Source organism: Triturus cristatus, chromosome 9, assembly GCF_964204655.1.
Source record: "Triturus cristatus chromosome 9, aTriCri1.1, whole genome shotgun sequence".
Lineage (NCBI taxonomy): Eukaryota > Metazoa > Chordata > Amphibia > Caudata > Salamandridae > Triturus > Triturus cristatus.
In genome coordinates, this window is record NC_140592.1 from 1,009,907,604 (window position 1) to 1,009,935,315 (window position 27,712).

A 27,712-nucleotide genomic window follows, 5' to 3' on the forward strand; every position below is an offset into this window, starting at 1 on the left:
CTTGGACCAATTACATTGTGTACTGGGGAGGTACATCGATGATGTGATCTGCTTGTGGTCTGGCTCGGTGGAAGACCTAAAGCAATATGTTATATTTCTCAACGATAACATCTACAATGTCAAATTTACAATGATTCACAACAGAGACCGTATCAACTTCCTTGATATTCAGTTCTACATTCAACAAGGTCAGATGCACAGTACACTTTTTAGGAAGGAAACCTTGTGTAATTCTGTGTTGCATGCTACAAGTGCACACCCCAGTCGGTTAAGAACAACATACCTTTTGGAGAAATGAGAAGGATTCGGCGAGCCTGTAGTGAGGAATGACACACTTAAGGATAAACCCCCTAGTGATGAAACTAACCCAAAAGCGAGATTTATAACTCAGTATACATCACACAGTGATGCTATTTTTAACAACTTTCGCAAACATTGGCACTTACTGACTTTAATACCAGGACTTAAGGACTCGATTGGGACTAGACCATCCATCACATATAGGAGGGGGGTATCATTAAGAAACTCCCTTTGTCCAAGCTATGTAACGACATCAAAAGCAGTACATACATGGCTACCGCCTAAACCAAAGGGTTTCTATGTATGTGGGATGTGCAATGTATGCCCTTTTGGTAGAAATAAGACTCTTAACACACCAAAGAGATTTAATATAGGCCATTTTTTTAACTGTAATACTACACATGTGGTGTATATCTTGGGATGTAAATGTGATATCATTTATGTTGGCAGCACTACCCGCTGCCTCAATTTGAGAATTCAGGAGCACCGCCGAGCTATTAAGTCTAAGGACAATAGGTATCCAATCACAAACCATTTCTCTTATGAACATCCGGATGACCTATCCTTTTGGTTCTATGCAATAGACCATGTACCAGTACAAACAAGAGGAGGTAACAGGGATCTGTCACTTAGACAAATGGAGGCAAGATGGATTTGCCGAATGAAAGCGACCCGTTTGGGGCATAACACCGATGAGGAAATGCATTATTTTCTCTAGAAATCAAAAATTCCCCTTTTCCATACTTAAGAGATCGGAAAACCATAATGATTTGTAGTTATTAAATATATACTGTATCGTAGACACGAGGAGATGTTCTTGGGTGAATACTTGCCCCTCACACACACTGACATCAGAGGTTCGGAACACGTGAACTGTGGACTACCGCTGTCCTATCCGCGGTTTCAGCTTTGACCCGGTTCTGGGCTCAGCGGCATGCCGAGGGGAGAGGGGGAGGAGAGGTTAGTTGGGCTGGGGGGGAGGGGGGAGGTGGGTGAGGTCCAAGATACAGCAGATGATTGGAGAGATACATACAGGGAGGGGGCGCCGGTTTCAACTGCAGGACGGTGGAGGAAGGGCCCGGGTTATTCCCCAACTGGATTGCAGTTCCCCATGTGGGGCGGGGGTCCTTTTCTTCTTTGTTTGCAGCCGGTTGTCGATGCATTGTGGGACTGTAATAGCTTGCTCGATCCTGAGATTGTATTCCATCTGTCCACTCGCAGACTGCTCTTTCTTTCTGAGTACGTGTATGTGCCTATGTCTTTGGATAACTCAATAAAGTTTAAAAAAAAAAAAAAAGTAAATATATACTGTACCATTGACTGTACCAGACATATGTATTACCACTCTGTCGGTTAAACATCAATAATATTAATGTCTCGGTCTGCTTTTCCCCTCTTTGCTTATAGGCTATGTCTATAATCTTGTCCTCTGCCCACTGCACACTTTGATATGATATGAAACAATCATAGAAAGTTTAGCTATACTTTATGTATTTCATCATTTTTATGTTTACTAGATAAGGAGTCTCTGATTGGTCAACACAATTTTCACTTAATATGATCATAATGTATGTTTGTTGTCCCTTTGGGACTCTCCTTTTCATTGCATTAGTTGGCTCCCACTACTAGCCTTTTATTCATTTTTTTCCTTTTTCAGGACATTTTTAGAAAAAGGGATGTGTGAGCTTGCAGCCCCTGATACGTTTGAGGGGGCGATATAATTAGCACTTAATTAGCAGGCATGATATATTTGTGTTACGTGGTGACTACTGTTTTGCAGATGGCCCTTTGCTATTTTATTTTTGTTGACAATACAGTGATTTACGATATTTGAAGTATACTATGCTTCTCGTTGCACTTTGGTATAATTGGTAATATTTCGACGTTTAATTTGATATGTGAATGTTGACCTTTGAAGATACCTGCATTGGTTGTGTCTTTGGAGCGTATTAATTGGCCGTGATCTGTCTGCCAAATTGAAAGACGTACTGTTTGATGTTTGTGGATCTATGAAGGGAATTGTCATGCTCTATTGGCCATCTGTACACCCGTCTCGGTTTGTAGTATCAACTAAACATCGGAATTTGTTAAATTATTAAAATTATTCGATTGTCGAATCAAGACAAAGTCATATCTGCCCTGACGAAGTTCCATTTGGAACGAAACGCGTTGGCTGAGGTCCAAGTTTTTAATTGGAAATACAATAAAGAATTTATTTTGGAATATACACGGAACTCGTTGACTTCATCCTGGTGCACCGTCCCTTTTTTTCCCTGTAGTAGATCTGCCTGATCTGGTAGTAGAAGAAGGCGCCAAGTTTGTTGCAGAGGTCTTGGGAGGGTGGGATGTATGTTGACTTCTCAAGTCGTCCGGACTCATGGAGGGTGGGAGTGAACCAACTGGCTTTCTTCGAGTGTTGCTTGCCTGGTGTCTTCTGGAGGGGGCCAGAGTGTCGGCGCAGTTGGAGATCCATTGGTGAAGGTTTTGCGCTGCGGTGTTGGCGTCTGTTGGTGTTGGCGTAGTGTTTGTGCTGAGGAAGTTGATGAAAAGATCTTCTGTGTCCTTGTTCCAGCTACGACGGGGGATGATGAGCGTGATAGTGTATGGTGAACATGGCAAAGGCGAGATGCACGCAGTGGTGGTCAGTCCAGCCAATTTCGGTGGTGTGGCTGTAGGTGATGTTTCTGCTGCAGAGAAAATGGGATCGAGCATGTATCCAGCTGAGTGAGTCTGTGTGGTGACTAACTGCTTGAGTCCGATTTTGGCAAGGTTCACCAGTAGGGAGGCAGTGTTATGGTCACTGGGGTTGTCCAGGTGGAAGTTGAAGTTTCTGAGTAGGATATAATCGGTGGACGCTAGAGCCTGGGTTACGATGAGGTCTACATTGGTGTCGTTGAAGAGCTGGCAGGGGCCTTGGGGGCCTGTAGATGAGGGTGCTGCAAAGGTTGTTGTTGGTCTGGATCTGGAAGTGGAGGTGTTCCATGACTGTCATTTGGTCAGTGCATGGTCAGTCGGAGCGTGTTCTTGTGGATGATGACGATGCCTCCTCCTGGTCGGTCGGTGCAGTCCTTGCAGGTGATTTTGTAGCCGTCGGGGATAGTGATGGCGATGTCCGGTCCGGATCAGGGGTTGATCAAGGTTTCCATGAAGAAGGTGATGTCGGGAGAGGCCACGTTGAGGAGGTCCCAGATTTCTGTGGTGTGTTTGTGGAGGGATTGCACGTTGAGTATGCAGTTGAGTCTGTCGAGTGTGCTGTTGGTCAGTTGGGTGGCAAGAGGATCTGGCATGCTGGCGTGGGTGAGGATGGGGCTGCAATTCTGGCAGAAGAAGGGTCCTTGGGTCTTCAGTGATGCGAGGTTACAGGCGGTATGACGTCCCGAGTTGTGGGTGAGGAGGGTGATGGCATCATAGCGGTGGAAGGTCCGAGAACCAGGGTCCCTGGCACTGGGCATGGTCCAGCCATGGACAGGTGCAGACAGGCCTGCCTTTGGCACCCTAGTGGTGCGGCCACGCAGCGGCTGCCACCAAGTTGTGCTGGGGGCTGGACAGGTAAGAGGCAGGAAATGCAGGAGAGGAAGGGTCACTGGAGGGGGCAGGCCATGGGGATCACAGCAACAGGAACGAGGGTGGTAAACAAAGGAAAGAAAAAGGTAAAGTAAAACGCTGAATAAAGGCAGAAATCAGAAAAGAGAGGCAGAGGGACAGCCCAGCAGCAGAGCAGTGACGCGCTACCACTAAACTACCAGATATGAGGCGCAGGCAGGGGTCTGCGGGTGGGGGTGGGCCTTGAGCTCCTGACCAAGGGTCAGCAGCAGGAACAGGGGCAGCAGCAGCTACCAGGCAGAGCTTTGCTATGTAGGGATCAAGTCCACTAGAAGGTCAGTGTTTGCTACTTCCATTCCAATCTAAGTAACAGTAGAGAAAGTGTTGGACTTCAGAGGGGTTCAAATGGCCATTTCCACTCCAGTCTAAACAACAGTAGGGAAGATGCTGAACCTCTGAAGGGGTCAAATTTACTATTCCCATTCCACCCTAAGCAAAAGCAGGGAAAATGCTGAATTTCGGAGAGGTTCGATTTACTATTCCCACTGCAATGTAAGCAACAGCTGGGAAAGTGTTGGACTTCAGAAGGATTAGATTTGCTATTCCCACCCCAATATATATAAAACAGAAGGAAAAGTATTGGACTTCAAAGGGGTTATATTTACAATTCTCCTTTCTTCCAAAGCAACAGTAGGGAAAGTGTTGGACTTTGTAAGGGTTATATTAACTAGCCCCACCCCAATTAAGGAATAATAAGGAAAGCATAGGAATTGGATGGACTAGATTGACTGTTCCCACCCCAATCTAAGCAACAGTAGTGAAAGTGTTGGACTTCAGAAAGGTTACATATACCATTTCAATACAGTCATTAAAAAAAATATTTAAATACCTAAAAACATAAAATGACTAACCATAGATAAATTAGAAAACATATATTGTACACATTTAAATAAAATGCACAATTTATTATAAATATACAAAATAAATGCATAATTAAATGAAATATTTAAATAAACATACGTAGAATTCACTTCTCTGACTACTACTGAAAAAACCCACAAACACCAAGAAGATAGATTAAAATAAACAATAAAACAATAATAAAATCAAAATATATTTAACATAAAAATTATAAATATAATATACACTTGCTGATATGTATTACTAATTATTTCTTGCATAGTCTAAAGAAAACTATTCTTTCATTTTAAAGATTTAATGAAAAATTATATGATTTATACATTAAATATTTAAATAACAAAAAATTAATAAAGAAAACTATTTTCATTTAAATAATTTCTCACTCTATTCCCCTACAAACTGAACTTGCTGCTAAATTACTAGTTATACCATAAAAAATATAAATTCAAATTCTGAACTTAAACCCAAATAAATGAAAGAACAATTAAAACATTACATACTGACCATTTATATATTGATTTTACCATACATCACTTAACATTAAAAAAATTGTTAAAATGTAATTAACCTCCCACCATATTCCCCTAAAAACCCAATATCCGCCTGCAAAATTATAAACTACTTAACATAGGTATTTGTAGATCGCACATTAACTCTTAGGTATCTTGGCGCTAACAGGTGTTTATTGTTGCCCAATAGTACTGATCCACCAGACCCATCTAATTACCTATTGAAAATTTAATTACACATTTAAAATTGCAAACTATATTTAAAAAAGAAAATTTTACTAATATAAGTATATATAGATATATTTAATTAAAAACAATGTTTATTACAAGTATACTAAAGTACCCAATATTAATCACAACAATTTTCTTCATTACCATATTGTAGACAATAAAACCTGCATTCTTAGGGATCGATTCCGATCTGGGTCGGAAAGCACTTCGACCGAGCCGGAGTCCTGCAGTCCGACCGAGCGAGCATGATGCGGCCGTATGCTGTCGAACACTGTTCGGTCGGACTCCCATAGAAGTCAATGGGAGCCGGTCGTACGACGCGTACATGGGCTCCCATTGACTGACTGCGTACGTCGCGGACAAGTGCGCCCCCTACAGTGAGTACGCGTAGGTGCCATTTGCACCATACATGCCTGTGTTGGGGAGACCCATGGGTCTCCCCCTGTGTCCGAGTCGTAGGGCTGCGGGTGAGAGGGGTCCGACGGGGACCCCCAAAGGCAATCACCCGGACGATTTGCGAGCCGGACTCTCCGGCTCGCACAGGCTGTCCGACGTGTGCATCGTACTGGCTCGGTCGTGAATCGCATCCATTGTACGCCACGGTTAGCTTCCGACCGAGACGTACGGAGTGGTTCCGACCCGGAAATGAGTCGGTTGGTGAATTTCATGTAGCTCACATCGTACTTGCTCACTCGTACAGCTGTACGAGTCGGGCAGAAAACACGCGTACGGCGCATAGTTTTTCCGGCCGGATCGCGTTCGGTGCCCTTCCGACCCGGATCGGAATCGGCCCCTATATTTTGATATTCTGTTCCACTTTATTTTTGCAGTGGTGATATTTTTGACAACATATTTATGTCACATGATATTTTGGAAGGTTTCTTTTCTCACAAAAACAGCTAGTGCATGACTATCCAATTGTCCCTCTCTATTCCTGAACAAATGATTCACCGGCTCCTTTTAGGAAGCCTAATTTTATACACCACACACACCGAAGCACAACATTTGGGCGGACTCCTCAAAAAAGTTTTATTAACATTGTGAAAAATTCCTATAGTTAAAGTAGGCACATTCTGAGGTCTTTATTCCCATGAAAAAGACAGCTACATGTCAGCCAAAGTGACTTTCGCTACTCTTACATTATGAGCATACAAGCTCAGTTCAGGAATACAATTTGTAAGACTCTTGTATAAGATTTGCCCTTCAAATAGACCATCAACACTGAGAAAGTCTCTTGTAGTTGACATGGACACTTTTGAGAATGTTTGAGCCTTGTTTAAAGATTTCTATTTTACACTCCAGATATAAAAGGCTAAACAAATAGAGGTTTCAACTTTGTGAAAGTTTCCCATGTTTCACCTTGTTTGGAAGGAATAAAGGCTGAGTGGTAGCACCAGGATTCAAACATGTGAGAGAGTGGTCAAACACATCCCTCAAGTGGATTCATTCATTTAAGCCACCAGACTAATACGATCTGTATGTGTTCTCCAACAAACCTATCAATACACACATCACTGTGGAGACTTGACTTGAATATGACTGTAATCACACATTATCACTGTGAGAACTTAAACCTCACTGTAATCGCACAATCTCTATGTGAGGACTTGTACATGACTTTAATCATGCACTATCACTGTGTGCTATCCGCGTGCATCCCATTAATCATCTCTGTGGGGACCTGGGCATGTCTATAATTAAACACTATATCTGTGAGGACCTGGGCATGTCTTTATTCATACTCTATCTCTGTGGGGACCCGGGCATGTCTATAATCACACACATTCTCTTTGGCAACTGTGGTAATACTATAGTCACACACCATCTCTGTGGGGACCTCAACATCTCTATAATGACACACTATCTCTGGGGGGTCCCGGGCATGTCTATAGCCACACACTATCTCTGTGGGGACCTCAACATCTCTATAATCACACACTATCTCTGTGGGGACCTGGGCATGTCTATAATCACACACTATGTCTGTGGAGACCTGGGCATATCTATAATCACACACTATCTCTGTGGGGTCCTGGGCATGTCTATAATCGCACACATGCTTCTTGGCGACCGTGGTAATACTATAGTCATACACCATCTCTTTGGGGACTTGAGCATTCCTGTAATTACATGCAAGCTCGGTTTTGGCTTGACGATCATCAGCTTCGCATTCTCTGTATGGGACTATGTGAATACAGAAAAGTAGTAAAGTTAGACTTTTGGTCTAAGTTTACATTTGTGAAACTGAAAAGTAGAAAAGTTAGATTTTTTGTCTACGTTTACCTTTGTGAATAGGGCCCTATTTTAATGAGGACTTAAACACAATCATCTTCATGCACTATCTCTGTGGGGACTTAAACATCGCTATAATAACACAATATCTTTGTGGGGACTTGAACATCACTATAAAAACATACCATCTCTGTGGAGACTTGAGCATTCCTGTAATTAAAGACAAGCTCTGTTTCGACTTGAAGCTCCAGGGGGTGCCACGAGGCACAGGGTCCAGACTGATTTGCATATAACTGGGTCTGAACTGGGGTGGCGAAGTGAGCTAAAGAACGATGATGGATTCAACCCAGATCTGTGACTGGGGGTGAGTGACTTAAAAGTTCCAGCACTCCGTCCATCATCTCCTTGTGTTTGCTTTGACTTGCATATCATCAGCTTCACATTCTCTGTATGGGGATTTGTGAATATTGAAAAGTAGTAAAGTTAGACTTTTGGTAATACTCAAAAGTAGTGCAGTTAGACTTTTTGTCTAAGTTTACCTTTGTGAATCGGGTCCTATTTTAATGAGGACTTAAACACAATCACCTTCATGCACTATCTTTGTGAGGACTTAAACATCGCTATAATAACACACTATCTTTGTGGGGACTTGAACAACACTGTAATAACACACCATCTCTGTGGGGACTTAAACATCTCTCTGATAATACACCATCTCTGTGGGGACTTGAACATCTCTATAACAACACACTATCTTTTTGGGGACTTGAGTGTTCCTATAATTACACACAACCTCTGTGTGGACTTGATCATCATTAGCTTCACACTCTTTATAATGGGATTTAAGCTTTGAATGTACACACTATTTCTATGGAGACTTAAGCACAATGATATTCACCCACTATCTCTGTGGGGTCTTGAACATCTATTTTGGCAAAGGTGTAATCAGCTAATCAAGCTCTGGACTCCACTTGACCATTTTCCTTGGTTCCATATGTTAATTTTTTTATGTATTAGTTCCATTATCTCCTAAGATTTTAAGCACTAATAAATAGGTTAAATAAAGCTTTAAGTGTTTAAGCATGATATGATATTTTGTGGCACATTAACATAATCTGTCTTTAATGTATACCTCTAGTATATATGCATCAATTCATATATGAATAGATTATAATGTTGTTTGTGTATATTGTTGATAAAATAAACATTTAGCCATGTGCCTTTGACTGTATTCAATCACAAATAGTGTTACAAACTAGGTCCCCACAAGAATGGCAGCACATGTTCAAGTCCCCACAAGGATGGTGCTGTGCGCACACTAAAATAACAATATATTTGCAAATTTGAAGCAGGATCCTGTATCATGAATTTTTTCTTAACATTTTTCTGTTATTAGTGTAGTTTTAAAACATTGGGAAAGGTTAGTCCCCACAAGGCAGGTATTCACACATAGTCCCCACAAGACTGGTAGAGTGTGTGTGTGCGCGCGCGCGCTCTCTCTCTCTCTCTTTCTAATGGGGAGTGGGAGCCTTTTCACAATTTAGAAGGGATCTAAGAGAATACCTGTCCTCCTGATCTAGTTCTGTGTATGCAGGGGATGTGTGCCAGTAGGAGTCCTGCGGAGTGGAGATTTCTGGGTGTTTGGTAGAAGGAGATGCAACTGTTCAGGTAGGTGAGGACCTTAGTTGTGTAGTGCCTTAAATATGTGTATGAGGAGTTTGAAATGAGTCCATTTGTGTATCTGGAGCCCCAGTGGAGCTCCTTAAGTTGTGATGTGTGTTCTGTGTGGGAGGTTGAGGATGAGTCTGGCTGCTGCGTTCTGGATGGTATGTAGTCTTCTAGTCAGTTGGTTGGTGATCCCGGTATAGAGAGTGTTCCAGTAATCCCACTTGCTGGTGATTAGGATGTGAGTGTCAGTTTTCCAGTATTGCTTGGGATCCATTTAAAGATATTCCCCAGCATCTTCAGGGTGTGGAAGCAGGATGCAATGATGGCTTTGGCCTCTACGTCATTCTCCAGTTTGCTGTTGATGATTATTCTGAGGTTCCTGACATGGGTGTTGGTGTGTTCAGAGTTTGGCCGGCCACCTGGAGTCCCATGGTGAGGTGTTCTTCCCAAAGATCACTCCTTCAGTCTTTTCGATGTTGAGCTTGAGACAGTTGGCTTTAATCCAGTTAGGGATTTCAGTCATGCAGGCCGTGAACTTGCTTCTTGTATTGGGGGTCGTGTCCAAGAGGGAGAGATGAACTTGAGGCACTCCACAGACGACTTTGTAGGCATCTGAGAAGTAAGGTGCCAGGCTGACAGCTTGTGTTCTGTCCGCTAAGAAGGAGCCTATCCAGCAGAGAGCAGGTGTTTGGATGCCAATTTTGTGCAGACACTTCATGAGGATTGGGTGTAAGACAGTGTCAAATGCTACAGAGAGTAGAATGAGGGCTGACATTTCTCCTCCGTGAAGGATCATGAGGATTTTTTTTGTGGCATTGATGAGTCCTGTTTCTATACTGTGGTTGGGCCTGAATCCAGACTGTCTGTTGTCAAGGAGCTGTTGGTTGCTGGGGTGGTCGGTGAGGTGTTGGCTGATTAGTTTCTCCAAGATCTTTGTTGGGTATGGTAGGAGGGAGATGGGTCTGTAGTTGGAAAGCGTGGCTGGGTCAGCTGATGGTTTCGTGAGCAGGGGCATAATGGTGGCATATTTACAGGTGTCGAGGAATGTAGTTGAGTCAATTGAGGCATTGAGAATGGGTGTTAGTGCTTCACTGATCTCTAGGAGTCTTTTGAAGGCGTGGTGGGGGCAAGGGTCAGATGGGGCTAGCAAATGGATGTTCCTTATTGTAGCAGTGATTGTGATAGCAAGGCACAAGGCCAGGGTTCATCCTTCAGCTGTTCATCTGGTTGAGGGTCGAAATTGCTGTATATGATGGTGATTTTGTTACAGAAGGATTCCGAGAACGTGTTGCAAAGGTCTTGTGAGGGGAAGATGTTTCCAGAGGCGGCATGAGGTGTGGTGAAATCTTTAATGATGGCGAAGATTTCCTTGCTGCTGTTTGTGCAGGTATCAATGCTATCTGCAAGAGCTGTGCACTTGGTGTTCTGTATCTGCTAGTAGTACCATCTTAGGGCTGAGCTGAAGATGTCTTTATCTGTGGTGTCTTGACTTGTTCTCCATTTGTACTTCAGTGCTTGCAGTGACCTTCCATCAGCGTGAGTTCCTATGTGTACCAGCTGGTCTGTGGTCAGACTCTATTCATTTGTTTGTGCTTGTGGGGAGACAAATTGTCTGTGCATGCTTTGAGCCAGCTGTTAGGGTTCTTGCTGCCTTTCAGCAAGCTGCTTTGCTCTGACAAGTCAGCTGGTAAGATTTTTCAAGGCAGTCACGAGTCATGCTTGCATTTGGTTTAAAGGGGGCCAAGCTATGTCATCATCATTTTTGGATCAGTCACCTAGCATTGTCTTTCTTGACGGATTGTCCGTATTGCCTGTGAATGTTGCAAAAAGTAAAGATGAACCTCTAGATTATTTTTCAGTTTTTTCCTGGATGGATACTAGCATATATTGCTGTTCTTGTGTGTGCTGATGGGAGCAAGGCAAGGATGTATGCTGCAGAGAGATTATCACTTTGAGCTTCACTTTTAGACATTTCTTTCAGTGAGTGAGTGGTCTATGTGGGGGGTGATTCATGGAGTAGTAGTAGGGTAAGAGGTTGCTATAAGAAACGGAGAGGAATGGATAATGGAACTTAATGTGACATTCTAAGGGTAGCCTGTTTCAAAGAATTAAGTTGATTTATAACTACCCCATCCATCTCTTTCAACCTTACAGAATGTGGGTGTTATCCAGGAACATAGTTGTTTCTTTTAAATTAGTGCTAGCTAAAAAACAAATTGTAAAACCAACTCCACAAAACGTAGTGCTAACTTTGGGGAGAGGAGTTGGCCTAACGGCTAGAGCGGTGTACCTCGAATCTGGGGAACTCGGATTGAGTCTCGGCAATGACGCTGAAGATCCTGTGATTATGGGCAAATCACTTACTCTCCCTGTGCCTAACAAAAAATGAATGTGTCTTCATGTAATGTAACTGGTGCTATGTAAAGCGCTCTGTTACCCAATTCGGGTCAAGTTCGCGCTATATAAAACTACGTAATAAATTTTTTTGAAAAATTGCCTGGTTGTATAGTTTGAAGATAGTTACCACATGCATTCCTGCAAATCCTTGTAGTCTCTTTTTTTTTTTTGGATCACTGGCACAAAATCTCTAGGCCCATAAGATTTATGGAGCTGCACATGAAATTCTCTTCCAAGAAGGTTTTTGCTTCAACTCCTTTAACTAACTCCTTTAATTTCTTTTAGGGAACCTTCAGCAGCCCAGCCAACCTGAGGAAGACATTTAAGGTAAAGAGAACCATAGCTGTGCTTTTGTGGGGACAGTTACATTTTTTGCAAGAGCCAGGTGTTAAGAGAGAGTGAGACATAGCATCATATTTAGGTGCTTTGGCTATCCTTGTGGTATTTGATGACTTTCTTTTGTATACGTTTGCAGATGACAGTCAGGTTATTCTCAACATGGGCGATAACCTAAGTAATAATATACTGATTTTTTTTTTTTTGTAAACACATTTTATTGAAAAATAAATAAATATATATATATATATATATATATATATATATATATATATATATATATATATATACACACACACACGTGTATATATATTTGTATGTATATATATATATATATATATCACAAACCCTCCTCCAAACGAAGAAGCAGAGACCTCACAGGGGAACGTTGAAAAACCTTTAATCCAGCAAATAAAACGGGCATAATGCATTTCGGCTAAAGAGCCTTCTTCAGATGCCGCCATGTTTTAGGGTAATGCTCCACCCCGCATTTAAACAGTACATGCCTCTCCCATAGGCGGTAGTCCACTTGACCACAGGTCACATGATAACAGCTTCACCGCAAACTACAGTTCCCAGAAGGAAGCTGGGTCAGATAAGTATTGCCAGGGGAGAGCTTTTCAAATTGTTAGCTCCTATGGGCTTGATGTCAATATGAAAATGCGGGATGTCCGATTGAAAGTCTCAAAAGAAACATCAGCTGTTAGGTTTCCTCTGCGCGGCCAAAGACACCGTCCCATGATAAAGGGGTGGTGGTGGGCGTGGCCGAGCGTCAGGGGGCGTGGCCAGGCTCGAGGGCTTGTCAGGATGGCGGCAAACACCGAGGCAGCTCTTCGTTCAGCTGTGCGGTGTGCGGGGATACCGGTGTGAGACAGGAATGACGGTGAGTTTTTAAAACAGAGTAACAGGTTTAAAAACAAAATTACAAGTAAAACTCCCGGCTTCCGCCTCAGGAGACAACAGCAGTACTAATGCGCGTAGGAGCGGAGTCGCGCTTTAAGTAGTGTGATGGTGGGCGTGGCCGAGCGTCAGGGGGCGTGGCCAGGCTCGAGGGCTTGTCAGGATGGCGGCAAACACCGAGGCAGCTCTTCGTTCAGCTGTGCGGTGTGCGGGGATACCGGTGTGAGACAGGAATGACGGTGAGTTTTTAAAACAAAGTAACAGGTTTAAAAACAAAATTACAAGTAAAACTCCCGGCTTCCGCCTCAGCAAATAAAACGGGCATAATGCATTTCGGCTAAAGAGCCTTCTTCAGATGCCGCCATGTTTTAGGGTAATGCTCCACCCCGCATTTAAACAGTACATGCCTCTCCCATAGGCGGTAGTCCACTTGACCACAGGTCACATGATAACAGCTTCACCGCAAACTACAGTTCCCAGAAGGAAGCTGGGTCAGATAAGTATTGCCAGGGGAGAGCTTTTCAAATTGTTAGCTCCTATGGGCTTGATGTCAATATGAAAATGCGGGATGTCCGATTGAAAGTCCCAAAAGAAACATCAGCTGTTAGGTTTCCTCTGCTCCCCAAACGCTCAAGTCCCAATGCACAATCGCGCCGGGTCGTGAGTCAAGGTTTCAGTAAACCTGACTACTCGTGAGGTCACGAGCTGCACAAGGCAGCAGCCCATGGCACGGTCAGCATTGCGGGACGGGCCGGAATCCTTCCGATCCCTCGGATAAAGCAAGAACTGCAGCAGCAGGTACCAGCATCGATCCGGCCTCAAATGGAACGGAGTATCCCACGCGCCACTGGTAAGCGCGAAATTATAGCACAAACCCTCCTCCAAACGAAGAAGCAGAGACCTCACAGGGGAACGTTGAAAAACCTTTAATCCAGCAAATAAAACGGGCATAATGCATTTCGGCTAAAGCGCCTTCTTCAGATGCCGCCATGTTTTAGGCTAATGCTCCACCCCGCATTTAAACAGTACATGCCTCTCCCATAGGCGGTAGTCCGCTTGACCACAGGTCACATGATAACAGCTTCACCGCAAACTACAGTTCCCAGAAGGAAGCTGGGTCAGATAAGTATTGCCAGGGGAGAGCTTTTCAAAATGTTAGCTCCTATGGGCTTGATGTCAATATGAAAATGCGGGATGTCCGATTGAAAGTCCCAAAAGAAACATCAGCTGTTAGGTTTCCTCTGCTCCCCAAACGCTCAAGTCCCAATGCACAATTACGCCGGGTCGTGAGTCAAGGTTTCAGTAAACCTGACTACTCGTGAAGTCATAAGCTGCACAAGGCAGCAGCCCATGGCACGGTCAGCATTGCGGGACGGGACAGAATCCTTCCGATCCCTCGGATAAAGCAAGAACTGCAGCAGCAGGTACCAGCATCGATCCGGCCTCAAATGGAACGGAGTTTCCCACGCGCCACTGGTAAGCGCGAAATTATAGCACAAACCCTCCTCCAAACGAAGAAGCAGAGACCTCACAGGGGAACGTTGAAAAACCTTTATTTATTTATTTATTTATTTAGCGACTTGTAAAGCGCCTGGTGACCCAAGGGCATCCCCGCGCTATAAAAATTTGCTGTCCAGATGAGAGGGAGGAAAGAAGGGGGATGACATTATTTAGGGAATAAAAGTGTTTTCAATTTTTTTCTAAAAATCAGATAATTGGATTCCAGTCTAAGGGTACGTGGGAGGGAGTTCCATCCAGTGGACGCTTTCACTGAGAAGCGTCGACCTCCAGTGCGTGTCTTTTTAAATTTGGGGATGTTGGCTAGGTGCTCACTCTCAGACCTCAGGGATCTGGACGTTTTATATGGAGTAACCAGGTCGCTGAGGATCGAAGGACCACTTCCATTGATCAGTTTAAATGCCGTGCACATGGCTTTGAATTCCACTCTTTGGCGCACCGGGAGCCAGTGCAGGGCCTTGATAGCAGGTTTCGCTGACACTCTGGAGGGAAGGTTCATGAGTAGACGGGCAGCTGCATTCTGTGTTCGTTGCAGTTTCGCCAGGGTGGCCTCAGGGGCTCCCAGGTAGATCATGTTACTATAGTCCAAACGTGATAGTATGAGCCCTTGGACCAGTAGTTTCCTGGCTGCGGGGGGGAGTAGGGGGAGAATCCTGCGGGTAGTACGCATAAGCCCAAAACAGGTTCCTGCAGTTTTGGCCGCTTGCGTTTTCATGGAGAGCTCGGGTTCTAACCATACACCTAGGGTCTTAATTTCATGTTTCAGGGGTAGGAATTTCTCCGAACACGTTTGGCCAGACCGCTGGGGGGATGGTCACCCATTGCTTTCCCATGAGCATCACTTCGGTCTTTGACCCATTTAGTTTTAGTGATGACTCACACATCCAGCCGTGGATTTCCGTAAGGCAGTTTGCCAGCTTGTCTGGGTGGTCGTCTAGTTGGGATAGGGAGACGACCAGCTGTGTATCATCAGCGTAGCTCACTATTTTTATACCGAATGGGATCACCACGTCTTCCAGGGGGGCCATGTAAGCATTAAAAAGCGTTGGGCTCAGGGAAGATCCCTGAGGAACCCCGCTCATGAGGGGAAGAGTGGACGAGCGATGGTTGCCGTCCCAAACCTGGAACGTGCGCCCAGCAAGGAAGGACTCTATCCATCTGAGTGCCGTCCCGGTGAGCCCTGCTGCCGTCAACCGATTGAGGAGGACACGATGGTTGACTGTGTCGAAGGCTGCACTAAGATCCAGGAGGATCACTGCCACTGAACCTCCTGAATCTAGAATGCGCCTTGCCTCTTCGATGACGGCAAGAAGGGCAGTATCTGTGCCATGGCCCGGGCGGAACCCGGTTTGGGATTGCCGTAGGATGTTATTTACCTCGAGAAACTGAGACAATTGTCCGTTGACCAATTTCTCGGCTACCTTGCTGATACCAGGGAGGAGAGAGATTGGCCGGTAGTTGGCCATATCTGCTGGGTCTAGCTGGGGTTTTTTAAGGAGTGCCTTCACCACTGCACTCTTCCAGCTAGCGGGAACCGATCCCCGGGCAAGTGAGCTGTTAATAAGCTCCGTGATCGTGGGAATGATGACAGGGGCAACAGTTTTAAGGAATCTCAAGGGTACAGGGTCCAAAGGTGATCCGCTTTTCATTTTGGTCAAGGTTGCTTCTACCTCGTTGCAGGTTACTGGTCTAAATGGCGCAAGTTGAGGGCGTAAGCTGCTTCCAGACTGGTTGGAGGGTGAACCATTGTCCATGTAGCTAGAGGGACAGGAAGGGGGAAGGGATGCTAGGATGCGGGCAATTTTGTCGTTAAAATAGGTGGCTAATTCGTTGCTTCGGTCCACAGGGGGGCTATTGGAGGACAGAGTGGTTGGTACTTTCAGAAGCTCTTTTACAATTAGGAAAGATTCCCTGGCTGAATTAGTGGATTCTTTTATCCGAGTATCATAATGGGAAGCTTTAGAGCGCCTAATAGCAGTTTTATATAATCTGACTGAATTTTGGTAGGCTTCCTTGCTGGCATGCTGCCAGTCTTTCCTCCAAAGTCGTTCGGCTCTCTTACAATTTTTGCGTAATAGACGAAGTTCCGGTGTATACCACGGGGCGGAACCTAGTTTCCCATTTTTGTCCTCCCGAGTCCTAAATGGGAGTACGAGATCCAGGGAGGTAGTAATCCATTCTCTATATTTACTGTCGGCGACATCCGGGTCTTCTGCGTAAGCAGGGGTGGTTGACTTTAGGGTCCTGGCCCAATCTTCGGTGGGGAGCCTGGACCAGGCCCTGTCCCTGGTATAAGTGGGCGGTTTTTGAGGTTTCCTAAAAGTTCCTGGTAGTTGGAAGGAGACTAGAAAGTGGTCCGTCCAAGGGAGAGGAAGGGACTCACTAGCTAGCATAGTGAGGGAACTTGTGAACACAGGGTCCAGCAAGTGACCCTTATTGTGAGTAGCTCCAGAGTTTAGAAGGCGGATGTCAAGGGCCGCCAGATCAGTGATCAGGTCGACAGCCCCAGAATCTGAGGGGTCATCGAAATGAATATTCAGGTCTCCTATTATCATAAAATTAGTGATGGAGTGGGCCTGTGTAGCTACTGAGTCCAGGAGAGAACTAGCAAAAGGACCTGGATGACCAGGGGGGCGGTACACTAGGATCCCTGAGAGAGAGTTAGTCGGGTCTAACTTAATTGTAAACTGCAGGCTTTCAGAGTCAGGAATATGCGCGTCGTTAGTACTGCAGAGGAAATGGTCCCGATGAATAATGGCGACACCACCACCCCTACCTAGGGGACGAGGTAGGGACTGGATGAGGAAGCCCGGTGGGGTTGCTAGCACCATATCTGATTCTGAGTGGGCAGAGAGCCACGTTTCCGTCAGGAAAAGGACGTCTATGTCATGGTCTTCTACGAGGTGGTTAATCAGCGTCGCGTGTTTGGGGAGAGAGCGACAATTCAGCGAAGCGAGTTTGAGGGCTGAGAGCTTGGGGGCTCGAATAGGGAGAGTAAGCTGGACTGGATGGCAGTGAGTACAGCTGATGAATGGTCCATTCAGGTCGTGAACATACTCACAGGAGGGGGTAATGGGGGGTCTGAGACTTAGAAGGTCCCGACGAGAGTAGCTTACCTTCGGGGCAGCTTTATCCAGCAAGGGTTCTGGCCCTAGGCCCGGCCGTGCGCGGACGGGCGCAGACGGGCTTGCCTTTGGCGCGCCTTCGGCGCGCCGGCGGCACGCCCGCTGCGCGCGTCCGCTGCGCGGCCAAAGACACCGTCCCATGATAAAGGGGTGGTGGTGGGCGTGGCCGAGCGTCAGGGGGCGTGGCCAGGCTCGAGGGCTTGTCAGGATGGCGGCAAACACCGAGGCAGCTCTTCGTTCAGCTGTGCGGTGTGCGGGGATACCGGTGTGAGACAGGAATGACGGTGAGTTTTTAAAACAGAGTAACAGGTTTAAAAACAAAATTACAATTAAAACTCCCGGCTTCCGCCTCAGGAGACAACAGCAGTACTAATGCGCGTAGGAGCGGAGTCGCGCTTTAAGTAGTGTGATGGTGGGCGTGGCCGAGCGTCAGGGGGCGTGGCCAGGCTCGAGGGCTTGTCAGGATGGCGGCAAACACCGAGGCAGCTCTTCGTTCAGCTGTGCGGTGTGCGGGGATACCGGTGTGAGACAGGAATGACGGTGAGTTTTTAAAACAAAGTAACAGGTTTAAAAACAAAATTACAAGTAAAACTCCCGGCTTCCGCCTCAGCAAATAAAACGGGCATAATGCATTTCGGCTAAAGAGCCTTCTTCAGATGCCGCCATGTTTTAGGGTAATGCTCCACCCCGCATTTAAACAGTACATGCCTCTCCCATAGGCGGTAGTCCACTTGACCACAGGTCACATGATAACAGCTTCACCGCAAACTACAGTTCCCAGAAGGAAGCTGGGTCAGATAAGTATTGCCAGGGGAGAGCTTTTCAAATTGTTAGCTCCTATGGGCTTGATGTCAATATGAAAATGCGGGATGTCCGATTGAAAGTCCCAAAAGAAACATCAGCTGTTAGGTTTCCTCTGCTCCCCAAACGCTCAAGTCCCAATGCACAATCGCGCCGGGTCGTGAGTCAAGGTTTCAGTAAACCTGACTACTCGTGAGGTCACGAGCTGCACAAGGCAGCAGCCCATGGCACGGTCAGCATTGCGGGACGGGCCGGAATCCTTCCGATCCCTCGGATAAAGCAAGAACTGCAGCAGCAGGTACCAGCATCGATCCGGCCTCAAATGGAACGGAGTATCCCACGCGCCACTGGTAAGCGCGAAATTATAGCACAAACCCTCCTCCAAACGAAGAAGCAGAGACCTCACAGGGGAACGTTGAAAAACCTTTAATCCAGCAAATAAAACGGGCATAATGCATTTCGGCTAAAGCGCCTTCTTCAGATGCCGCCATGTTTTAGGCTAATGCTCCACCCCGCATTTAAACAGTACATGCCTCTCCCATAGGCGGTAGTCCGCTTGACCACAGGTCACATGATAACAGCTTCACCGCAAACTACAGTTCCCAGAAGGAAGCTGGGTCAGATAAGTATTGCCAGGGGAGAGCTTTTCAAAATGTTAGCTCCTATGGGCTTGATGTCAATATGAAAATGCGGGATGTCCGATTGAAAGTCCCAAAAGAAACATCAGCTGTTAGGTTTCCTCTGCTCCCCAAACGCTCAAGTCCCAATGCACAATTACGCCGGGTCGTGAGTCAAGGTTTCAGTAAACCTGACTACTCGTGAAGTCATAAGCTGCACAAGGCAGCAGCCCATGGCACGGTCAGCATTGCGGGACGGGACAGAATCCTTCCGATCCCTCGGATAAAGCAAGAACTGCAGCAGCAGGTACCAGCATCGATCCGGCCTCAAATGGAACGGAGTTTCCCACGCGCCACTGGTAAGCGCGAAATTATAGCACAAACCCTCCTCCAAACGAAGAAGCAGAGACCTCACAGGGGAACGTTGAAAAACCTTTATTTATTTATTTATTTATTTAGCGACTTGTAAAGCGCCTGGTGACCCAAGGGCATCCCCGCGCTATAAAAATTTGCTGTCCAGATGAGAGGGAGGAAAGAAGGGGGATGACATTATTTAGGGAATAAAAGTGTTTTCAATTTTTTTCTAAAAATCAGATAATTGGATTCCAGTCTAAGGGTACGTGGGAGGGAGTTCCATCCAGTGGACGCTTTCACTGAGAAGCGTCGACCTCCAGTGCGTGTCTTTTTAAATTTGGGGATGTTGGCTAGGTGCTCACTCTCAGACCTCAGGGATCTGGACGTTTTATATGGAGTAACCAGGTCGCTGAGGATCGAAGGACCACTTCCATTGATCAGTTTAAATGCCGTGCACATGGCTTTGAATTCCACTCTTTGGCGCACCGGGAGCCAGTGCAGGGCCTTGATAGCAGGTTTCGCTGACACTCTGGAGGGAAGGTTCATGAGTAGACGGGCAGCTGCATTCTGTGTTCGTTGCAGTTTCGCCAGGGTGGCCTCAGGGGCTCCCAGGTAGATCATGTTACTATAGTCCAAACGTGATAGTATGAGCCCTTGGACCAGTAGTTTCCTGGCTGCGGGGGGGAGTAGGGGGAGAATCCTGCGGGTAGTACGCATAAGCCCAAAACAGGTTCCTGCAGTTTTGGCCGCTTGCGTTTTCATGGAGAGCTCGGGTTCTAACCATACACCTAGGGTCTTAATTTCATGTTTCAGGGGTAGGAATTTCTCCGAACACGTTTGGCCAGACCGCTGGGGGGATGGTCACCCATTGCTTTCCCATGAGCATCACTTCGGTCTTTGACCCATTTAGTTTTAGTGATGACTCACACATCCAGCCGTGGATTTCCGTAAGGCAGTTTGCCAGCTTGTCTGGGTGGTCGTCTAGTTGGGATAGGGAGACGACCAGCTGTGTATCATCAGCGTAGCTCACTATTTTTATACCGAATGGGATCACCACGTCTTCCAGGGGGGCCATGTAAGCATTAAAAAGCGTTGGGCTCAGGGAAGATCCCTGAGGAACCCCGCTCATGAGGGGAAGAGTGGACGAGCGATGGTTGCCGTCCCAAACCTGGAACGTGCGCCCAGCAAGGAAGGACTCTATCCATCTGAGTGCCGTCCCGGTGAGCCCTGCTGCCGTCAACCGATTGAGGAGGACACGATGGTTGACTGTGTCGAAGGCTGCACTAAGATCCAGGAGGATCACTGCCACTGAACCTCCTGAATCTAGAATGCGCCTTGCCTCTTCGATGACGGCAAGAAGGGCAGTATCTGTGCCATGGCCCGGGCGGAACCCGGTTTGGGATTGCCGTAGGATGTTATTTACCTCGAGAAACTGAGACAATTGTCCGTTGACCAATTTCTCGGCTACCTTGCTGATACCAGGGAGGAGAGAGATTGGCCGGTAGTTGGCCATATCTGCTGGGTCTAGCTGGGGTTTTTTAAGGAGTGCCTTCACCACTGCACTCTTCCAGCTAGCGGGAACCGATCCCCGGGCAAGTGAGCTGTTAATAAGCTCCGTGATCGTGGGAATGATGACAGGGGCAACAGTTTTAAGGAATCTCAAGGGTACAGGGTCCAAAGGTGATCCGCTTTTCATTTTGGTCAAGGTTGCTTCTACCTCGTTGCAGGTTACTGGTCTAAATGTCGCAAGTTGAGGGCGTAAGCTGCTTCCAGACTGGTTGGAGGGTGAACCATTGTCCATGTAGCTAGAGGGACAGGAAGGGGGAAGGGATGCTAGGATGCGGGCAATTTTGTCGTTAAAATAGGTGGCTAATTCGTTGCTTCGGTCCACAGGGGGGCTATTGGAGGACAGAGTGGTTGGTACTTTCAGAAGCTCTTTTACAATTAGGAAAGATTCCCTGGCTGAATTAGTGGATTCTTTTATCCGAGTATCATAATGGGAAGCTTTAGAGCGCCTAATAGCAGTTTTATATAATCTGACTGAATTTTGGTAGGCTTCCTTGCTGGCATGCTGCCAGTCTTTCCTCCAAAGTCGTTCGGCTCTCTTACAATTTTTGCGTAATAGACGAAGTTCCGGTGTATACCACGGGGCGGAACCTAGTTTCCCATTTTTGTCCTCCCGAGTCCTAAATGGGAGTACGAGATCCAGGGAGGTAGTAATCCATTCTCTATATTTACTGTCGGCGACATCCGGGTCTTCTGCGTAAGCAGGGGTGGTTGACTTTAGGGTCCTGGCCCAATCTTCGGTGGGGAGCCTGGACCAGGCCCTGTCCCTGGTATAAGTGGGCGGTTTTTGAGGTTTCCTAAAAGTTCCTGGTAGTTGGAAGGAGACTAGAAAGTGGTCCGTCCAAGGGAGAGGAAGGGACTCACTAGCTAGCATAGTGAGGGAACTTGTGAACACAGGGTCCAGCAAGTGACCCTTATTGTGAGTAGCTCCAGAGTTTAGAAGGCGGATGTCAAGGGCCGCCAGATCAGTGATCAGGTCGACAGCCCCAGAATCTGAGGGGTCATCGAAATGAATATTCAGGTCTCCTATTATCATAAAATTAGTGATGGAGTGGGCCTGTGTAGCTACTGAGTCCAGGAGAGAACTAGCAAAAGGACCTGGATGACCAGGGGGGCGGTACACTAGGATCCCTGAGAGAGAGTTAGTCGGGTCTAACTTAATTGTAAACTGCAGGCTTTCAGAGTCAGGAATATGCGCGTCGTTAGTACTGCAGAGGAAATGGTCCCGATGAATAATGGCGACACCACCACCCCTACCTAGGGGACGAGGTAGGGACTGGATGAGGAAGCCCGGTGGGGTTGCTAGCACCATATCTGATTCTGAGTGGGCAGAGAGCCACGTTTCCGTCAGGAAAAGGACGTCTATGTCATGGTCTTCTACGAGGTGGTTAATCAGCGTCGCGTGTTTGGGGAGAGAGCGACAATTCAGCGAAGCGAGTTTGAGGGCTGAGAGCTTGGGGGCTCGAATAGGGAGAGTAAGCTGGACTGGATGGCAGTGAGTACAGCTGATGAATGGTCCATTCAGGTCGTGAACATACTCACAGGAGGGGGTAATGGGGGGTCTGAGACTTAGAAGGTCCCGACGAGAGTAGCTTACCTTCGGGGCAGCTTTATCCAGCAAGGGTTCTGGCCCTAGGCCCGGCCGTGCGCGGACGGGCGCAGACGGGCTTGCCTTTGGCGCGCCTTCGGCGCGCCGGCGGCACGCCCGCTGCGCGCGTCCGCTGCGCGGCCAAAGACACCGTCCCATGATAAAGGGGTGGTGGTGGGCGTGGCCGAGCGTCAGGGGGCGTGGCCAGGCTCGAGGGCTTGTCAGGATGGCGGCAAACACCGAGGCAGCTCTTCGTTCAGCTGTGCGGTGTGCGGGGATACCGGTGTGAGACAGGAATGACGGTGAGTTTTTAAAACAGAGTAACAGGTTTAAAAACAAAATTACAAGTAAAACTCCCGGCTTCCGCCTCAGGAGACAACAGCAGTACTAATGCGCGTAGGAGCGGAGTCGCGCTTTAAGTAGTGTGATGGTGGGCGTGGCCGAGCGTCAGGGGGCGTGGCCAGGCTCGAGGGCTTGTCAGGATGGCGGCAAACACCGAGGCAGCTCTTCGTTCAGCTGTGCGGTGTGCGGGGATACCGGTGTGAGACAGGAATGACGGTGAGTTTTTAAAACAAAGTAACAGGTTTAAAAACAAAATTACAAGTAAAACTCCCGGCTTCCGCCTCAGCAAATAAAACGGGCATAATGCATTTCGGCTAAAGAGCCTTCTTCAGATGCCGCCATGTTTTAGGGTAATGCTCCACCCCGCATTTAAACAGTACATGCCTCTCCCATAGGCGGTAGTCCACTTGACCACAGGTCACATGATAACAGCTTCACCGCAAACTACAGTTCCCAGAAGGAAGCTGGGTCAGATAAGTATTGCCAGGGGAGAGCTTTTCAAAATGTTAGCTCCTATGGGCTTGATGTCAATATGAAAATGCGGGATGTCCGATTGAAAGTCTCAAAAGAAACATCAGCTGTTAGGTTTCCTCTGCTCCCCAAATGCTCAAGTCCCAATGCACAATCACGCCGGGTCGTGAGTCAAGGTTTCAGTAAACCTGACTACTCGTGAAGTCACGAGCTGCACAAGGCAGCAGCCCATGGCACGGTCAGCATTGCGGGACGGGCCGGAATCCTTCCGATCCCTCGGATAAAGCAAGAACTGCAGCAGCAGGTACCAGCAACGATCCGGCCTCAAATGGAACGGAGTCTCCCACGCGCCACTGGTAAGCGCGAAATTATAGCACAAACCCTCCTCCAAACGAAGAAGCAGAGACCTCTCAGGGGAACGTTGAAAAACCTTTAATCCAGCAAATAAAACGGGCATAATGCATTTCGGCTAAAGAGCCTTCTTCAGATGCCGCCATGTTTTAGGGTAATGCTCCACCCCGCATTTAAACAGTACATGCCTCTCCCATAGGCGGTAGTCCGCTTGACCACAGGTCACATGATAACAGCTTCACCGCAAACTACAGTTCCCTGAAGGAAGCTGGGTCAGATAAGTATAGCCATATATATATATAATGAGCTATCATTTATTAAATAAAGTGTACAGAGTACCACTTAAATACTGCAAAACTACTGCACTACTTAAAAATAATGTTTTTTTAAAATGTACATTTCTTAAAATACATTGTACTGTTTTGTAAAGGCAGCTATTACCCAATTATATACTGCCTTGTCATCAGCATGTACCATGCTATACCGCAAAGTTACAGTGGCATACCGTGACACAATATATCACGAAGAGACAAATTTACCTCTGTATTGCATTACCCTTGTGTCACGCATGGTGTCGCAAAGAAAATGCAATACTTAAGTCAGATCTACTAAGGTAATGCAAGGCGACCGTGTGGGACCCTAAGTTGCTTTGTAAATCTAGAGAAACGCAAGCTATTGCAGGTCGCTGCCTTGCCTTACTTCTCACACCTTATTCTACATTCCCGCAAACTTTTATGTACATCCTGTTAGCCATTTTCTCACTACGACTCTTTAAACTACACTCTACGCCACACTACTCCACTCTACGACACACCACTCCACTTCACTGTACGGCACTACACTCCCTTCTATGACAAGTCACTCCATTCTATGTCATGCCATTTGTCTCTATGACAGTCCACTCCAGTCTGTGACACTCCACTCTATGCCACAACAAAGTACTCTATTGCTGTGTATAACCACTCCACTATATGCCAATCCACTCTACACTGTTTTACAGTATGACACTCCACTGAATGCTACTCCACGCTACACTATTCCAGTCTATGCCGCTCCACTCTGCCGCACTCCACTCTTTTTTCAACTGTACTCCACCACACTGTACGCCACTCCACTCTACGGTATTGCACTGTATGTCACTGCCCTCTCGTCACTCCACTTAACCCAACTCCACTCAATGCCATTTCACTCTATGCTATTCCAGTTTATGGATCTCCACTCTATGCTATACCACTATACACCACTGTACTGTACGGTATTCCACAATACACCACTCCACTCAACGCCACAACACTATACGCTATTCCACTCTATGCCACTCCACTCTACCCCACTCCGCTCTTACTCTATTCCACTCAGCGTCAGTCCACTCAACTCTACAACACACTACTTGACTCTACGCCTCTCCAGTCTACGCCACTCCACTGAACGCTACTACACTCTAATCTACAACATGCCACTTCACTATAGAGTAGGCCACACAACTCTACTCTGTACTCCATTGTAGTCTACGCCACTCCACTATACATTATTTAACTATACCACAATCCACTGTACATCACTAGACTACGGGATTCCACTGTACGCCACTACTATCTGCGCCACTCCACTGTGCGTTATACCACTGTACTCAACTCCAGCCTATGACACTCCACTCTATGCTGTTCCATTGTATGCATCTCCACTCTACGACACTCTCCAATACACCATTCCATTTCACTCTGACACTCCATTCTGTGCCACAACACTATATACTGTTCAACTCTACCTGACCCAACTCTACCCTACTCCACTTTACTCTTTTCCAATCTACGTTACTCCACTGTATGCCACTCCACTCTATGCTAATCTACTCTATGCTATTCCAATTTACGCTATTCCACTTTACCTCACTCCAGTGTATGCTACTCTACTGTACGTAATCCACTGTACGCCACTGCACCCTATGCCACTCCATGCTACATTATTTCACTGTACCACACTACTCTATACCATTATATACCACTCAACTCCATTACACTCTACGCCACTTTAGTCTACGCCACTCCACTCTACACCCCTCTACTCTATTCCAGTATGCACGCCTCCACTATAGGTCACACCACTTTACGCCACTCCACTGTACCCTACTCTACACTATTCCACGATACGCCACTCCACTCTGTGCTATTCCACTCTCCGCCACAATACTGTGTGCTGTTCCACTCTAATCCACTCCACTCAACTGCACTCCAGTTTATTCCACTGTACGCCACTCCACTCTATGCCAATCCACTCTACACCAATCTACTGTATGCCACTTCATTGTACACCTCATGCTGCGCAATTTCACTCTACACTATTCCACTTTACACTGTCCACTGTAGGCCACTCTGCTTTACACCACAACAATGTATGCTGTACTACTCTACACCACTCCACTGTACTCCACTCTACACTATTCTGCTATGCGCCAGTCCACTCTACTGTACTCCACTGTACGACAGGACAGTACACTTCACTGTATGACACTGCACTCCACTCTATGGAAAATCACTCCACTCTACGGCATGCCAGACAACTTAACGACAGTTTACTCCAGTCTGGCACTCCACTTTACGCCACTACACTGCACGTTATTGCACTATATGCTACTCCACTCAACACCAATCCACTCTTCGCTATTTTACTGTATGGCACTCCACTATACTCCACTATACACTACTCTACTCCAATCTACGCCAATCCACTGTGCACCACTCCACTCCTCGACACTCCCCTCTATACTATTGAATGATACGATACTCGACTCTATGCTATTACACTGTTTGCCACCCCATTGTATGCCACTCTACTGTATGCTATGCCACTATACGCTATTCCAGTGTACACCTCTCCACTCTATGGCATTCCACTATACGCTATTCCGCTCTACGTCATTCCACTATACATCACTCTCCTGTACGTCACTTCACTCTACGCTATTCCTCATACTGTATGCCACTCCACTGTACTCTACAACGTGCCACACCACTGTACATTACTGTAGTCTACACCATGCCACTATACGTTCTTCAACTGTATGTCACTCCAATGTACACGACTCCAATCTGCACCCCTCCACTGTACGCCAATCCAGTCTACACTTCTCCACAGAACATATTCCACTGTACGCCACTCAACTCTATGGTATTCCGTTGTACGCCACAGCACTCTATGCCACTCCACTGTATGCTATTCCACTGAATGCAACTCCAGTCTGTCACTCCACTGTACGCTATTCCACTGTACGCATCTCCACCTTACACCCTTCCACTCTTTGCCCCTCCATTCAACACCATTCCATTCTACGCAAATCCATTCTACACCACTCCACTCACCTCCACAATACGCCACAACACTATATGCTTTTCCACTCTACGCCACTCCACTGTATGCCATTACATTTTAAATCAATCCACTTTACGCTTTTCCAGTGTCTGCCACTCCACTGTAAGCCACTCTACTATATGCCACTCTACTACACCTTGCTCTACTGTATGGCACTGCACTCTTCGCAACTCCACTTTATGCTGTACCACTGTACCACACTCAACTCTATAGCACTATATGCCACTTTACTGTACCCCCTCCACTCTCCGCCATTACACTCGACGCCACTTCACTCTACTCTGTTCCAGTATATACAACTCCACTGTGCCCCACTCTATTCTAAGTCACTCTACGGTTCGCCACTCTGCTGTGCGCCACTCCTCTGTACACCACAAGACTGCATGCTACTTCACTCTACCCTATTCCACTCCACACCACTCCACTCTGACAATCCACTTTACGCCACTCTACTGTATGCCACTCCACTTCACAACACACCACGCTATGCTATTTCACTCTACCCTATTCCACTCTACCCCACTCCACCATGCGCCATGACACTGCTATTTCTACTCTACACCCCTCCACTAT

The 27,712-nt window shown here is 46.6% G+C and overlaps 1 protein-coding gene across 2 annotated transcripts in view; it reads left to right on the forward strand.

The window, feature by feature from the left end:
• VIPAS39 (VPS33B interacting protein, apical-basolateral polarity regulator, spe-39 homolog) overlaps positions 1-27,712 on the forward strand; it is a 360,975-nt gene that overhangs the window by 278,880 nt on the left and 54,383 nt on the right. For both annotated transcript variants that reach the window (XM_085626643.1, XM_085626644.1), the window contains exon 15: positions 12,087-12,128. In XM_085626643.1, the coding sequence (XP_085482769.1) occupies positions 12,087-12,128 (42 nt within the window). The remainder of the gene's footprint in view (positions 1-12,086; positions 12,129-27,712) is intronic.